This window comes from Netta rufina (genome assembly GCF_964035555.1).
Source record: "Netta rufina genome assembly, chromosome: 8".
Lineage (NCBI taxonomy): Eukaryota > Metazoa > Chordata > Aves > Anseriformes > Anatidae > Netta > Netta rufina.
The window spans coordinates 23,106,562-23,121,172 of NC_140131.1; the positions used below are offsets into that span (position 1 = coordinate 23,106,562).

General features: G+C 51.7%; 1 protein-coding gene across 6 annotated transcripts in view; it reads left to right on the top strand.

The window, feature by feature from the left end:
* Positions 1-14,611, top strand: part of PACS2 (phosphofurin acidic cluster sorting protein 2) — a 69,186-nt gene that overhangs the window by 49,021 nt on the left and 5,554 nt on the right. For all 6 annotated transcript variants that reach the window (XM_084291073.1, XM_084291075.1, XM_084291074.1 and 3 more), the window contains exons 19-23: positions 5,994-6,036; positions 9,498-9,540; positions 10,170-10,305; positions 12,806-13,032; positions 14,458-14,571. In XM_084291073.1, the coding sequence (XP_084147199.1) occupies positions 5,994-6,036; positions 9,498-9,540; positions 10,170-10,305; positions 12,806-13,032; positions 14,458-14,571 (563 nt within the window). The remainder of the gene's footprint in view (positions 1-5,993; positions 6,037-9,497; positions 9,541-10,169; positions 10,306-12,805; positions 13,033-14,457; positions 14,572-14,611) is intronic.

Sequence of the window (14,611 nt, forward strand, 5' to 3'; positions counted from 1 at the left end):
TAAATAGCAGACCTTCACACAGGGGAGAGACAAAGTCCTTGTTAATTGGCAGTTGCAGGCTACCAGCACCCCTACTTGGGAGAGCTGACATTGACCAAGTTTTATTTCAGCTGCTCTTAAGGGATAAACAGCCTGTCAAGGAACTGGGGTCTGAAAACAAGATTCAGAAGTATGTAGAGCCTCATACAGCCGTTGTCTGTGAAGAAGAGTAATTTAACACTGCAGGAGAGAGAGAGATTGTTTCTGAGGCACAGTGGAGAATGAGAAACTCTAAATCACACAGATCCCAATAACTTTTCAGAGCAGAATTAACACCCACATGTGATTTCTCTCTATTCAGGACCAGCAATTTTCTGTGGGGCATGGATGGTTTTAACCATTAATGATTACCCATCCCAGGTTGTATCTGATCTTTTAGATACAGCTGGTCTATTAACAGCTCGTCTGTTAACAACCATCACTGGTGCCTCATTTGCTTAAGAACCGGGAAGGATTTAAGGAGGGGGCAGAGTCACTTTTTTCCCTCTTCTTGGAAATATTTATTGCTGGTTGGAATTGCCTTTCCAATCCTCTGTCTGTTCTGCATTACTTTGCAGAAATGATGTAGTGAAGTTTAGCCCATTCATTATGCTCTCCTAATGAAAATATTCTAGATTGACTGGTCCATTAAACACAATACATTCTCTTTGCGTGTTTGTGAATTTCTGTAATGTTAACCTGATAAAAGTGAAGTTTGGAGAGCCACGGGGAGCTCAAAGCTCTTAGCTTCAGTCTTTTTTTGTTGTTCTTTTTGGTGTGACGACTTACCACAGTTACAAATACAAAGGTCAGTCACCCCTAGTGCAGTGTTAACCCCTTCTGAGGGCTGTTTTTTCTCTCCTTCCTTCAGTTGCTGGGTTCTGCATGAATCTCCACTGCTTTCTCCATTCAGTTACAGGTTCATTTTTGTCACTGATGCACAGTTAATCATTTTGAGTATCTAGAAAGACCAACTAGCGTATTTTGTTGAAAAAAACACCTGAAATCTACTTCAGCAACACACACCCCTCTCAGCTGTGCGCATGACCTCTTTTCCAAGCCGGTCTCATCCATTTGGATTTTAGACCTTTTGGACCTTGCAGTGAGATGTTTGCCACTGCTGAGATGGTTCAGATCATGCTGCAAGTTCCAACCTTGCAGAACGTTGCTTGGAAGAGATCACTGAGACTGAGTCAGACCTGTGGCATAGCCTACAGTCTTTTAGTATCTGTGGCCACTTTGGAACAGCTTCCACATTTAGCCAAGTACCACATGGGTAAACTGCAGAGTGAGCTAGAGGAACGAGCTGTCCCAGGGAGGGATGGACAGTTCTCTCTTCACGTGGCTTTCTTTGGAAATACAGCGATCTGTCATTGGCAGTACTGTGGAAAAAGAACACAGACATTGTGTTTCCGTTAGCACTATCTATGAATTCATCACTTTGTTGTAAGTATAATAACATCTTTATCTTTTTCTTTGGTTGCTTTCTGAAAAGGAAAAAGAGCTTTCATTTTGATTTTACTCTAAGGTATCAGTTCCTTTTAGGTTCCCTCTCCCATCTCCTGTCTCTCTTCCACCCATGAGCTGGTCTTTTGTGCCTTGTTTAACAGTTCGTGCAGGTCTGGGATGCTCAGTTTGTGCTTCAGGTTAAATTCTGCTCGCTGCTTTGAAACGATGGCATTTGCTGGCAGAATGCATCATTAAAATAACCGCTCTGCCTTTGGGTCACACAGACGGGTTGCCAGGGCATACACTGAGTGGAGTGCAGGGCTTATTAAGGAAATAGCTTTGAGCATTAAGACACCTAGACGGTAGGTTTTGTATCTTCCCTACTTGCTAGTTAATCCTTGCTGCTTGGTTACAGCTATCAGAGGGTGCAGCATAGCTCCAGAAGGATTAGGACTGAGCAAAGGTTTTTCATTCCCCATCTGCTGGACCTGGAGTGCTCTAGGTGGCACTCGCTGGCTCAGGGCATGCCTCGAGCCCCTGGGTTTGGGGTTGTGCCACTTGGGGTTCTCCCTCAAGGCCAGAGGGGAATGGCTTCTCCAAGGCCACCTTGCAAGGCAATGGGCCAGGTAGAACCAGCAGCACGACCTACCTTAATTTAATTGCAAGGCAAATCTCCCAGGATCCTAGCATTTGCTCTGTTAAACAAGCCCAAGGTCCAAGGAGAGCGAAGCCAGCCAGCCAGCCTGTAGGACGTAGCTGTGTGTGATGAGCCGCTTCCTAACTTTATCGCTAGCTGTCCCTGTTCTGACTGACCTCTGCTGTCCTTCCCGTCCCCTTGTTCTGTCTGTCATGCCGAGAGGCTGGCGCATGCACTGCCTGTGACGGGCTGCATATGGAGCCAAAGCTTTGTCCTGTTCTTTTGCAGCATCTGCTGGCCTTACCTGAAACTGGGGAGGCTGGGAGAGGGGAAGGTGTTCAGGAAGGAAATGCTTGTCATGTCGACCTGTCTGCATTGCACTGGGTGACCGACCTTGTCCCTGAGCGCTGGGAGGGCTGGTGGTTACTGAATTGGCAAGGCAGCACCTGGGGAGCCGAGGCTGTGCTGGCAGAGGTGTGCCTCTCTCTGCTTGGCTTTCTTGAACAAAGCACCGTGGTATTTGAGATCTGACGCTGTCAGAAGGTGCTCGCTGGATTGCTGCTCAGTTCTGTGTACCTGGGCTGCTGTCACCCACTGTAATTTGGTGTCCAGCACAGCCCATGCCATGTGGCTTGGACTTGCATGAACCTGGGAGCAGCTTGGCTGTTGGAAAAGAAAGCGCTGCTCGCTTGTAAGGGCGAGGGCTGGGTTAGGTCCTGCCTCGTGACGTGTTTATTAAAACCTGGTGTTGTAAGGAGAACTTAGACCGACTCTTGAAACATGAGGAAGTGCTGTGGGTTGGAAGGTGAGCCAGGTTCCTGGGCAACAGGGAGCAGGGGTAATGCTGGTTTCTGCCTGCAGGGCAAGGAGTCCAGGTCCTTTCTCTGAGTGCTGCTGCTAAAACCCACCTTGCAGCAGCTCCTGAATGTGAACGCAGCTTGTGAAGATGGACCCGGTCCCTCCTCTGGCTCAGCAGTGCCCACATCACCCGCCTTGTTGCTGCGTGAACCTCATGAAGCCAAAGGAAATGTAACAGGGATTTGTGTGCCCCTCGCCTGGCGGAGCAATGTGGAAGAGGACAGAGTCAAGGCTCAGGAAATACCCTGGATGTCCTTTTGAGCATGGCCAACCCGCTGTGGGAACGGGAGCGATGCTGGCTGAGAGCTTCCACTGGAGACTTGGTGGGACAGGGGCAGCATTAGGCAGCAGAGAGCAGCAGCTCCTCCGTGGGAAGGATGCTTCGTACCACAGACAAACCTTGGAGGGTTGGTGCCTGGCCTGAACTCGCACAGAGGGCTGCAAGTCCTGTCGTGGTGAAGTCCCTTCTTGCCTGTTGATCCCCTGCAGGACTCGCTTGGGATAAAGCAAATATCTGAGACCCTCCTGCTAGGAAATCACAGTTGTGTGGCTGTGTATGAATCTGCTCTGCGTTGCTTAAATTGGAATGAAATGTGAAAAGGCTAACGGCGGGCATAAGTGGAGGAAGCGATTATTCAGTTTCCCTCACTGTAACCTTTGTGTGCTTTGTGGCTTATTTTGTACTTGGTCCCAGAAGTGAGAGAGATTATTCCTTCCCTTTGCCAGGTGGGTGACTCCTGGTGATTTGGCTTGTTGTTTCTAAGAGCCTTAAAGCATCTAAATCTGCCCGTGTGTCTTTGTTCCATCTGAATTAATTTCTTCTGGTGGGGAGGGAGTATGTGAGTCTATTCCTGGACAGTTCACCTTTGAAGGATTGATCTCAGGTGGATGGATTTTGCACAATCAGTACCAATAATTAGACAAAACCCATTCCAGATAAAGAAGAGTTGCTTTCTAGCCTCTCTGCACAGGTCTCTTTTTTTTTATATTCCTCAGAAATGGAGAAGAAGCATTAGTGATGCTGTTGAAAAATCACAGACAAGGGTTAGGGTCTGGCTATAAATTATAAGGGGCTGTGGTGGAAGGCCTTGGCCAAGGTGAGAGGATTCTGGATGAATGTTTTGCGATCCCAAAGGATAAGAAATTGGAAAGAGCATAAAAGATAAAGTGAAGAACAAGCACAGCCATCTCATCTGTCCTTCGGTCTACGTGAAGAGCAGCTGCTCTGATAAGCTGTGTTTTCAGAGGCATGCATGTGAGATCAGAGATCCCGAGAAGACGTGTGCCAGGATTAGCCTAGCCCAGCTGAAATCCAGATGGATTCCTTCAGGGACAGCCTGTGCATCACTGTGAGCTGCGACAAGTGGTGGCTGAAGCAAAATATTTATTCCACAGCTGCCCCTCGGCTCTCTGTGGTGAGAGTCTGAGCTCCCAGCGGAGCAGGAACATGTTACCTGCTGGAATTGGGCAAGGTTTGCTTTTCAGGAGCCCAGAGCAAAGCCACCCAGTGGTTGTGGGGTGACGAGACCACGATGGTGCTTCCCTCCCTCCCTCCCAGACTTGTTTCTTCTGCCTGCTTCGTGGCCTGTGGAGCTGAAGAGAGGAGCAGAAAGCTGAGCTGCTGTTCGTGCTTCTCCAACATCTGTGTGTGGGTCTCCTTGCCCTTTGCAGAAGAGGAGCTGGAAATCTGACATCCACAGGAGATCTGTTTGCCAGGGGACCTGCAGCCGTGGTTGGAAAGATGTGGCCTTTCTGCCTTCCAACCCCAAACAGTGGGCTCTGCTGTTTGCTGTGCTTTGGGGGAAGGAGGCAAGATGTAGTGCCTGGGGCTGAAGGCAGGAAGGAAGCAAAGCCCCCAGCTTGGCTGCAGATCTCGGGGCAGAGCGGAGGTGAGGCAGGAGGGGAGGCAAAAGCACCTCTGAGTCACGTTTCCTGCAGTTATGTGCCCCTCCTTCCGTAGGACCTAGAGGAAACGGTGCAGCCCCCGGTAGCCACAGGGTGGTTGGCAACTTTGGTGCGTTTCGGTGCTGCAAAGGGTGCAGAAATACCCGATTTAGTGAGATATTTGCGCTGTGCCCAGCAGTGCTCTGGGTGAAGGTGGTGTCGGAGTTTGCCCTGCGTGTGGCGGTGCTCTGAGGGGTGCACGAGAGGAGGGCCACGAGAAAGCTCCTGCTCCCTGTGCCTGGCCCCGAGAAGCGCGGTGTGTCTGAGCTGTGTGGCCTCTTCCAGTGCTGCACGTGGGTTCCCGCTCGGATCCTCCCCTCCTGTCTTTGTGGGTTCTCCCTGGCTCCTGCTAGGTGTGGCTGTGGCCTTCATGGCTGGCCTAGTTGTCATCACCCCCCGACTTCCAAATCCCGAGGCAGGAGCAGAGCAGGAGAGGCTTGCAGAAAGCCGTGCTGTCCTCAGGCACCGCGTGCGTGCTGTCTGCCCTGGTGTAGCCGTGTGCTGTCCTCCAGCTGTGTCCCGACCCCCCCGGTACGCCCTGGTGCCTGTCTCCGTGGCTGCAAGCTCCCGGTGGCAGGGAACGTGCATCCACACGCGCGTGTGATGTGTGTGTGTGTGTGTCCATACGTGCTAGTGCTGCCCCAGTAACCACGTGTCACGGCTTGTAACCCCGTGGCAGGCTGTAACTGCTTGTAGCGATGCCGGGCTGTGCAAGGTATGACTCCCTCCCCAGGCGTGACGGCCGGGCGTGCGCAGCGCTGCAGGGACTAGTAAGTAACGCCCCGCTCCCCGCCCTGTCGTGCCACAGGCCCGTCTCCTCGTGGCAGGAGCCCGTGTGTCTGCCCCTAAAGCATGTTTTCTGTGTCCAGCACAAGGGAGACGCTTCCCTCGAGGGGCCTTCCCCCTCAGAGGCGTGCCGCAGGCTGTGTGCTCCTCCCCACCCGTGCTGGCAGCGGGCCGTGAGAGGAGACCTTGGACTGGCGCTTGCATACTGTCCGTCCCCGCTGCATGCTTGAATGCGACGTATGAAGTGAGTATCGTGCCCGTGGAGGCGGGCTATTAACAACTCTTTTCTCTTTGCCTCTAGCCCCGATGAAGAGTCTTCGCAGAAGTTCATTCCCTTTGTCGGGGTGAGTGTGTCTTGGTTACTGTCTCGAGCCGCAGGGGTTCAAACCAACTTGTCACCTGCTTTCTGGGGTGCAGCAGGAGCACTTTCTTCTCACTCCAGAGAAGGAAGCGTGATGCTGAAGTGCTCCGACCCGCAGCCTGTCTCTGCTGCAGGCCAAAGCACCGAGTTAGTGGGAGTCACTCACTGCTGGCCACGTGCAGAGGAATGGGCTGCGTTCCTGAAAACCTGCCCTCAGGCTCGCTGTGCTGAACGTTGCCCCGTGTATCCATTCAGCCAGATTTGTGTTCCGATGTCAGTCCTGTGTGCTTGTCATGAGCAGTCTCCAGTCCTCTTACCATCCCCTCTACTCCTGGGAAATGGAGGGTGCATCCCTCTAGGGAGGTCACAATGCCATGGTTATGTTTGTCGGAGGCAGGAGCTGTGTAAGATATTTTAACAAGTGAGTATGTAGAGAGACAGTACACATATAAGTAATGTAAATTGAGATAATGCTCCCTGATTTTCCTCCCGTCCTCATGCTCCCAGCTTGTGTGGCCACGTGCAGAACGTGTTTGTGCACAATGTTTCTGCCTTTTCTAGATTCCTTCCCTTGATTTGATCATGCTCTTCAATTCCTTAAGTTTTAGGTATCCAGTCACTGACCTGTGGCCCAAAGGATATCCCTTGACTGCTCTTCAGCTGCTGGATGTCCTCTTCACAGCTTGTGCTGCTCTCCTGTAGCTTCTCTTTCTTGCATGCTGGTTGTCTTGTTTTGCCTTCTGCGTTGGGCTGCCTCGTGTGTTCCCATTTGTATCCCTGTCAGTGCATCAGAGCTAATCTGAGATCCATGGAGTTCAGAGAGTTTATCCACTCTTGCACTCAGGCTGACCCTGCTTTCACTCTGGGGTCTCATCTCAGCACAAATCTCTCTGCGGTGCTCCTGTGATGCCGATACACCTTTGTTGGTTGGAGGAAAGATGTCTTCTGCTAAAGCACAGGCACATCTCCCTGATTTGCTCCCTGCTGCTGAGTTTTGCTGTGATATTGTACGTGTCCTGTGATTGCTGGTGAAGAACTGCTGTTAGGAGACAGCCGGTCACCTTCCCAGTGACAGGAAAAGCCCAGAAGTGCTTGAAAGCTCCTGGATTCATCTTGCCGGAGCTGTTTAAGCTCTGCAAAGCTTTTCTTTGGGGCCGGTTTAGTTCAGTGCCACGTGCAATGGGAGTGTTTGTCCGGCTCCTTTTGAACAATCGTTGTACTTACAGCACAGCACTTTATCCAGACTGGATTTGATTGTCTGAAAGGGGAAGAGTCAACAGGTCTGTTGTGTGTGTAATGCTGCCAACCTCCCCAAATTTTGCCTTGGAGACATGGGTTGGCTTCCTACGTTGGCTGGGAGAGAGGGTCAAATTAAATGCTTCTTATTCCTGCCTCTGACATATTCCTGACACAGTAATTCTCCATGAGACATGTCCAAAGAGACTCTTAAGGGCCAATTACAGGCTTCTCACCAAGTACAAAGCTGACCATGAACCATTCTGTCCTTCAGCTGCAGCCTGCTTGGAGCTGTTGGCCAAGGCGGGGAGGGAGCCAGCGATCTGTGGTTTTGTGTCTCCTGATGCTGCTTGGACTCTCTTGGTTTCTAGGCTGCAAAATCTTCTGTCCTGCAGCCGGGTCATGCAGAGTTTGATCCAGAATCAAGCAGGGCAGCGCCGTGCTGCTCAGCTGGGCTCCGAAGAGGTGAGAGCAGAGCCTCACGAGGGACCAGCCGGGCACAGAGGCTGGCGGAGAGGCTGCATCCTCAGCCAGGTGCCAGGAGAGTTAACAGGATGCACATCCTTCCCCAGGGGAGAGGAGGTTGGCTGGATGGAGGCTTTGTTGGAGCTGCAGCAGACTCAAGCCCCTCCCTGAATAATGAAGGGAGGGGAAGGTGTTGAACCTCGTCTTCCTCTTGTGTCTGAGCTCGAGCATCATCAGGCAGCCAGCAGGAGGGAAAAGGCCAACAGAGATTTCCTTTCTGGCTTGCAGATCAAGGTGGCTGTAGGCAATTTTCTGTATTGCTCGTTCTTCCTCTGACTCTTCTGCCTCCCCTCCTCTTGTTCCCAGCTACTCAGTCTGCGAAACATCCTCCTGACATTTAACTCACACAGCACAAGTGGTTGCTGGACTGCAGGGCCTGACTTATTCCCCTCTGAACAGAGAGTGATCAAACTGAGCTGCAGCCCCTGCTAAGATCCCAAACTCCTTTTCCCAAGCCAGCGTCCTCTCGGGGAGCCGCTGCACACATACAGCTGCGGTTCGAGATGGCTTTTCCAAGCCTGGAGCTAACAGAGTCTACCTGACAGCGCTCTGGCAGCTGGTGCTGAGTGTACAGCACAGCCCTGCCCCTCCAGGAACTGTGCAGACTCGTTTGCTTCTAATGACGGGATCTTTTTTGCTCCTGTAATCTACTCCCTGGAGATGTGCTCTAGACATGGTCATCCTGAACTTAGCCATCTTCTGTTCTCAAGCTAAATAGGCCAAGCTGTGTAATTTCTCACTCCAAAACAAGTTTTATTGACTTGAGGTCACTTTGCAGCTCTTCCCCACTTGTCAGCACGTTTATGGTGCAGACGTTAGCCCTGCATACAGGTGTAAGGCCCTTAAGAAGGGTCTCTGCTGCGGTGCACGGAGTAATGATGCCCATGCAGATTATCCCAACAGGGCCCTGCTTTATATCTCCAAGGGTTTTATCTCTCTAGGCCTAGTGTGTTCTTGGGAGCTTGCTTGCAGCATGCCCTGTTCCACAGGTTCCTGTTAGCTCTCTGAGGGTGCCATTTATTCTTGTCCTGGCTGCACTGACCGGTGGTTGTTCATACCAGAACACATTTGTGTCTGTTTTACAGTGTGATTGGGGTTGTCCTGAGCTGTACATGTGATGGGTTATCTCATGTACAGTTGGTCTGTGCCCCACTGGCCTTGTGAGGAGCTTTATATTCTTTGCTGGACTCTTCTCTTGTTTGGAGATTCGAAAACTTTGTCTGGAGACTGTACTTTGTCCCTTTTGTGGTTTCCTAAGAAACCCAAGCCATGGTGAGCCCTGGAAGTGGCTGCAGTTGTGTGGTGGAAGCAGTGTTAGCAGCTGCATCGGAGCCATGCTGAAGAGATGTTCCCACAGGTGTCACAGGCAGCCCCTATAGCTGACACAGCCTGGGGCTGACCTTGGGCTAGTCAGAGCTGTGCAAGTCTGTAGCAGCTCCGTGGGGTCGGTGCTGGTTTTTGGATAATTCAGGGAAAGGTGGTGAGCTGGTTCAGCTTGGCTGGACACAGCTGGGACCTGCCTGGCCCTTACAAGACTCGGCTTCCTAGCATGCTTTTACACTGCTCTGCAGGGCCAGAGCCAAGGGGGGGTGTAGGGTTGGGCTTAGTCTGGGAGGTGAGGGCTCCTGAAACTTATGGGACTCGTGTTTCATAGAGCTGTGCCGTTCTGTTCCCCCTTTCTAGGTGGTGAAGGTTGGAATAGTGGAACAATCCTCTGCAACGTCAGGTAACAAGCATCTTGTGTGCGCTTTCTTGTGTCGTACGGACAGTGGGAGGCTGATTTCACAGGCTGAATGAGCTTATGTGTTGTTTGTGTCTCGAGGTGTTGTAAGGTGAAACTGCTTTTATTAGCGCTCAGTTCTCTGTTGCATTTAACTCCAAGTGGCTGTCCTCACCCCAAGGAGCCTTTTTTCTTGATGCTGTATGAGGAGCTTCAGGCCAGCTGAAATTCCCTCACCCTCGTGCAGGGAACTTCCACTCAGATCTGAGCAAAGCCCCTTTTTTATGCGTCTTGTCACTGGGGTGGGTTCACCGCTGTGGTTATGTGAGGTTCCTGCTCCAAACCAGAGGGGGCAGCTCAGTCACCTAATAAATTCAGCATCAAACACAGTCCAACCCTGGGAACTCCAGGACGGGCAGCCAGTTTGCTTCTTACCCCAATACAGAACAAATACCCACGTGATGTGGGCATGGGGGCAGTCAGAACCGGTGAGCTAGCCGATCTCTGGATGGAGCCTGAACAAACCCAGCAGAGATCTGTGCGGTGTGTGGGCAAACAGACTGAGCTGTTATCCTAGCGTGCGTGTGCTGGGCCCTGAGACAAACCCAGACAAACTGTGGCTTCTTCTCTGCAAGGTGACTCTGATGACGCAGCTCCCTCAAGCTCCAGTGTCCTTTCTTCTACCCCGCCTTCTGTGTCTCCTGCTGTGAAAGAAGCCTCCCCCACGCCACCTTCCTCGCCGTCTGTCACAGGCAGCTTCTCGTCCTCAAGGTAAAGCTCGTTTTGTCTCATTACGCTCCCCCTTGCCTGTGCTATGATACACACAGGGAAGAGGAAATCTGATTGGGAAGGTTTGTGTTCTCCCTCTTCTGGTATTTGCCCTTTGAGACTGGATTCTGCTGAGGAGAGATGTAGACCAAAAAAATACCTAATACACAAGATGTGGACATCACCCAGATGCCTGTTCCATAGCTAGCCTAATCCCTCAATTGTTATAAAATGTTTTTAAGGAACTATAAGGGCAGAGGTGCTCTGTGGGATGGTGAGCTGACAGCTGTCAGTGGCATAATGGAGCTGCAGTTTCCATCCGAGCATATCTGAATAGCAAGGAGACAGCACCTGTAGGCAACACGAAGCTCTGGCTTAGCTGAGAATTTTGCAGGTAAAGGGAGGAAACCAGGAGAAGATTACTGGAAAAGAATTGCCCTGAGCAGGCCTCCTGCTTTGTTGCCAAACAAGATGTTGCCTTAGCTGTCTTACAATCTGTGTGTGGTTCTGGTACCCACCTTTAGAAGCACGCGGTGCAGGGGAGTGCAGGTAATGTGACCAAGGGGCTGAGCAGCATCTTAGGAGGAGGTACAAGAAGAGCTCGGATTCCCCAAATTTGGGGAGGAGGAGACAGGGAGGTAAGAAGCTCAAGTTTTGCAAAATCACCGTGGTGCTAGGTTTGCTGAATCCTGAGCTGTGGTTCACCAAACCTGTGGTACGAGGCCTGGGGGGACGAAGTGAGACTGGCAAGAGGTCGGTTAAAAGGGAGAAAGGAAGGGGATGCTGGCGGCAGGGAAGGTGGATTGGGACCACGTTTTTTTCTGCTACTTCTGTGGCAGCAGGATCAGCAGATCCGACATTCATGGAGAAGCAGATGCATCAGTTGACGCTAGGGGGTGATACAGGGATCCCCTCTGCCATCCGTAATCCCAAAGAACGCTCTGCCTTCAGAGACTGGCCTCACATGCTCTCCCTAAACAGCATTTCCTACTTACCCACCACCCCAGAGAGCCCTGTGGGGCCCTTTCAAGCCTGTTTTAGATATCAGAAGTTAAAGTTTCCTTTAACAAGAGGAACTGGAAATGTGGAAGTCCCAGATTAGCAGGTGCCCAGCGACTGGAAGGTGTTAGTGGCCTCCTGGGGCAGGCTGAAGCCTGCTTCCCCCCAGTCCTTGCTGCTGAGCCCCTTGGAGCCCTCCTGCTGCCCAGGCAGGTCCCAGCAGCAGCAGGTTGGCACTGCTGGGGCTGTGCAGGCTCTGGAGAGCAGAGCTGGCTTCTCCCGTGTGAGTTCCCCACGGGCTTCTCAAATGGGGAAGTGGTTTGGGGACCCGTTAGGCTGTAAGAGCTGCGAGGCGTGGAGGTGGCACGTCTGAAGCTAACACCTCGGCTTTGGGAATCGGGTACTTTTTAGCCTAATGCTCTGCAGTAAAATCATCAAGAAATGAGGAAGTTTAGGTTCAACATTATTCCGTCTCCACTGATCTGTATGTGACAGCACAGGGGGGTGGAGGGTGACCCAAACTGAAAGATTAACCCATGCGTTTAACCAGGGATGGAGCAGGATGTCCTGTGCAGGCAAAGTGGGAGCATAAAAATGCTTTGTCTTTACAACTGAAATGAGATATGTAGAGCCTTAAGACTCGGAGAAACTGCAACTTTTTTTATTAAAAAAATAATAATCTCAGTTTGGAAGTTGTCCTGAGAAATCAAACCCTGGTTTTGGTGATCCAAGATAAACTCTGCTTTGCTGTCTGGCTTCAGATGAGTAAACGACAAAGAAAAGGAAATGATTTGCAGAGAGGACTGTAACAATGGTCCGTCCTTGTTTTACATGAGAGCTTCTTATTACAGAGGGGATGTAGACGGATGCTTATTTTATTCAAGAGCACAGATTCATAATTTTTTTTAACAATTGCCATTTCTCAAGCAGGGCACACAGTTAAATGTAATTAGCCAGCAGACTGGTAGATAAGATTTTGTCGAGTCCTTGCATATTATTCAACACCGTGTCGTTGTGTGGGAAGAAGCAGGGGCTGTAGGTCAGCTGCAGGCCCACTGCGTGGGAACCCCTGATGCAGAGGCAAGGGGCGGGCAGGGAGGGCGGTGGAATTTCCCAGGTTGCTCATCTTCCCTTTTCTGGCTCAAGAAAGGCAGGCAGCGTGTTTTGGTGACACATGTCTGTTACCACACAGTGCGCGGGAGTCTTGGATAGCACGTTGTGTCCTGAAATCTGCCGTTGTTTAGCAAACATGGCAGGACGTGCAGAGCCTTTTCCTAGCACAGGAATTCCCCAGCCTGCAGCAGGGCTGTGCAGCCGATTGCCCTGCGCCAGCTTTGGGGCAGGGACCTGGAAATCAGGGCTCCTGCGTGACCTGGTGGGGCATTAGGACAGGTGCCTGTCCTCTCACCAGCTGCTCAAGAGCAGCAGCCACTCTGAAAAAACACAGATGGGGAGAACTTTGCTGCCTGCCGCACAGAAATGATCATCCTGTCTTGTTTTCTAGCCAGAGCCTTGGTGCTGAGCTGATGGGCCTGCAGGTGGATTACTGGATTGCAGCTCCACCCGTGGACAGAAAGAGAGACCCGGAGAAGAAGGACCCCTCCACTACCAAAAACACACTGAAATGCACTTTCCGGTCCCTCCAGGTCAGCAGGTTACCTGCCAGCGGTGAGATTGCCACCACTCCGACCATGTCCATGACTGTCGTGACAAAAGAGAAGAACAAGAAAGGTAGGCTGCACGCGTTTGCTGCTGCCAGAGGCCAGGAATGCAATGCTGCTCTCCTTGTTCTGCCACTCTGAGGCTGACTTGTCAGTCCCTCCTTGCAGTGACTTACTCATATTTTTAGCCCCCAAATCCCTCGTCTGTCTGTAGACGAGAGGTGGTTGTGTAAGGTGATGGTTTGAAGGGGTGGCTCCTCGTTGTGCTGTAAGAAGGGGATGTCTTCACACCTCCAGCTGAGCAGCTAAGGTGGCAAAGCCCAGAAGAACAAAGGTGGGGGCGCAGAAAGGTCATTTGGGGGTGGCTGTGCAGAAAGCCAGGAGATGCGCTGCTCTGGACAGCTTCCCTGTGTTCTTTGTCAACCCACTGGTACGGGTTTGGGGTGTTAGAGTACAGCTGTCACAGCCAGACCTGCCAAATCCTTGCTAGCTGTGCTCGTCTTTGGGGGAGGTGGTGTCACTCCCAGCAGGTTTGCAGCAACAAAAGCTCTGGTGCTCCTGCACTGAGTGCTTTGTGGGACAAGGAGATGTAAAAGAGAAGTTCTCAGTGCAAACAAAGCCTGATGTTGATTAAGTTCATGGCTTTGAGTGTGTTTCTCTTACCAAAAAAATGCGGTTTAGGTAGTGTCAGTAATTCTGTATCTACATCTGGCCTTGGTAACGTGAACCATTAGGAATGGTGAACAGCTCTGCAGAGGAGCACTTACAGGGAAGCAGCGAGGCAGTTCTGCACTTGCATTTGACTGCCAGTAGCTGTCTGGTGCAACATCTTCCTGCCCAGGAGCCTGGGAGTCAATCCTGGTGGAAGCAGAGTTTTGGGGGCTCTGAGGGGAGGTTTGCAGAGCCTCCCAGACCCGTGGCTGCAGGACATGGGCACGTAACTGCAGCCAGGCTGCCCAGGGCCATCATAGCCGAGGCACTGCTGGGACCAGAGCTCTCACCCCCAGCCACATCTCTCCAAAGTGGCGTGTCTGTAGGGGAGAAGCAATCCTGAGACACAAGCAGAGCTCATCTCTGGGCTGGCTGCAGGGCCTGGGTGCATGCCCGATTTGGCTGGAGTGCGGCGCTGCGCCTGGGAGCCACCTGCAGTGTGTGGGACTCCCCCTAGGTGGTGCGGCCGCCCGGCAGATCCCTGGCTGGGGCCTGCTGCACATGCTGCTGTTAGCCCAGCGTCCCTGCAGAGCAGCAGGAGTCCCCCTGAAGCATCCCTGCGGGGCCTGGCTGTGAGCTGGGAATGCTTCTTGGAGAGACAGCCAGGCCTGAAGTCTTCGTGTGTACAGGCGATGGTGCAATGTCACCTGCCAAATGGGTTAAAATTAAAATCAAGGTTAGAATTTTGAGGCGTGAACATTTAAATGCAAAAACCCAAAGGAGTGGTGGTACATCTCCCGTGAGTGGCAGAGATTCACATTATGCCGCTTTGATTTTCTTCCAGTGATGTTCTTGCCCAAGAAAACAAAAGACAAGGAGGTCGAGTCAAAGAGCCAGTGTATTGAAGGAATCAGCAGGTTGATTTGCACAGCGAAACATCAGCAGAACATGCTGCGGGGTAAGTGTGGCTTGCATCCCCTCAGGCTCCGGGGTGAGGC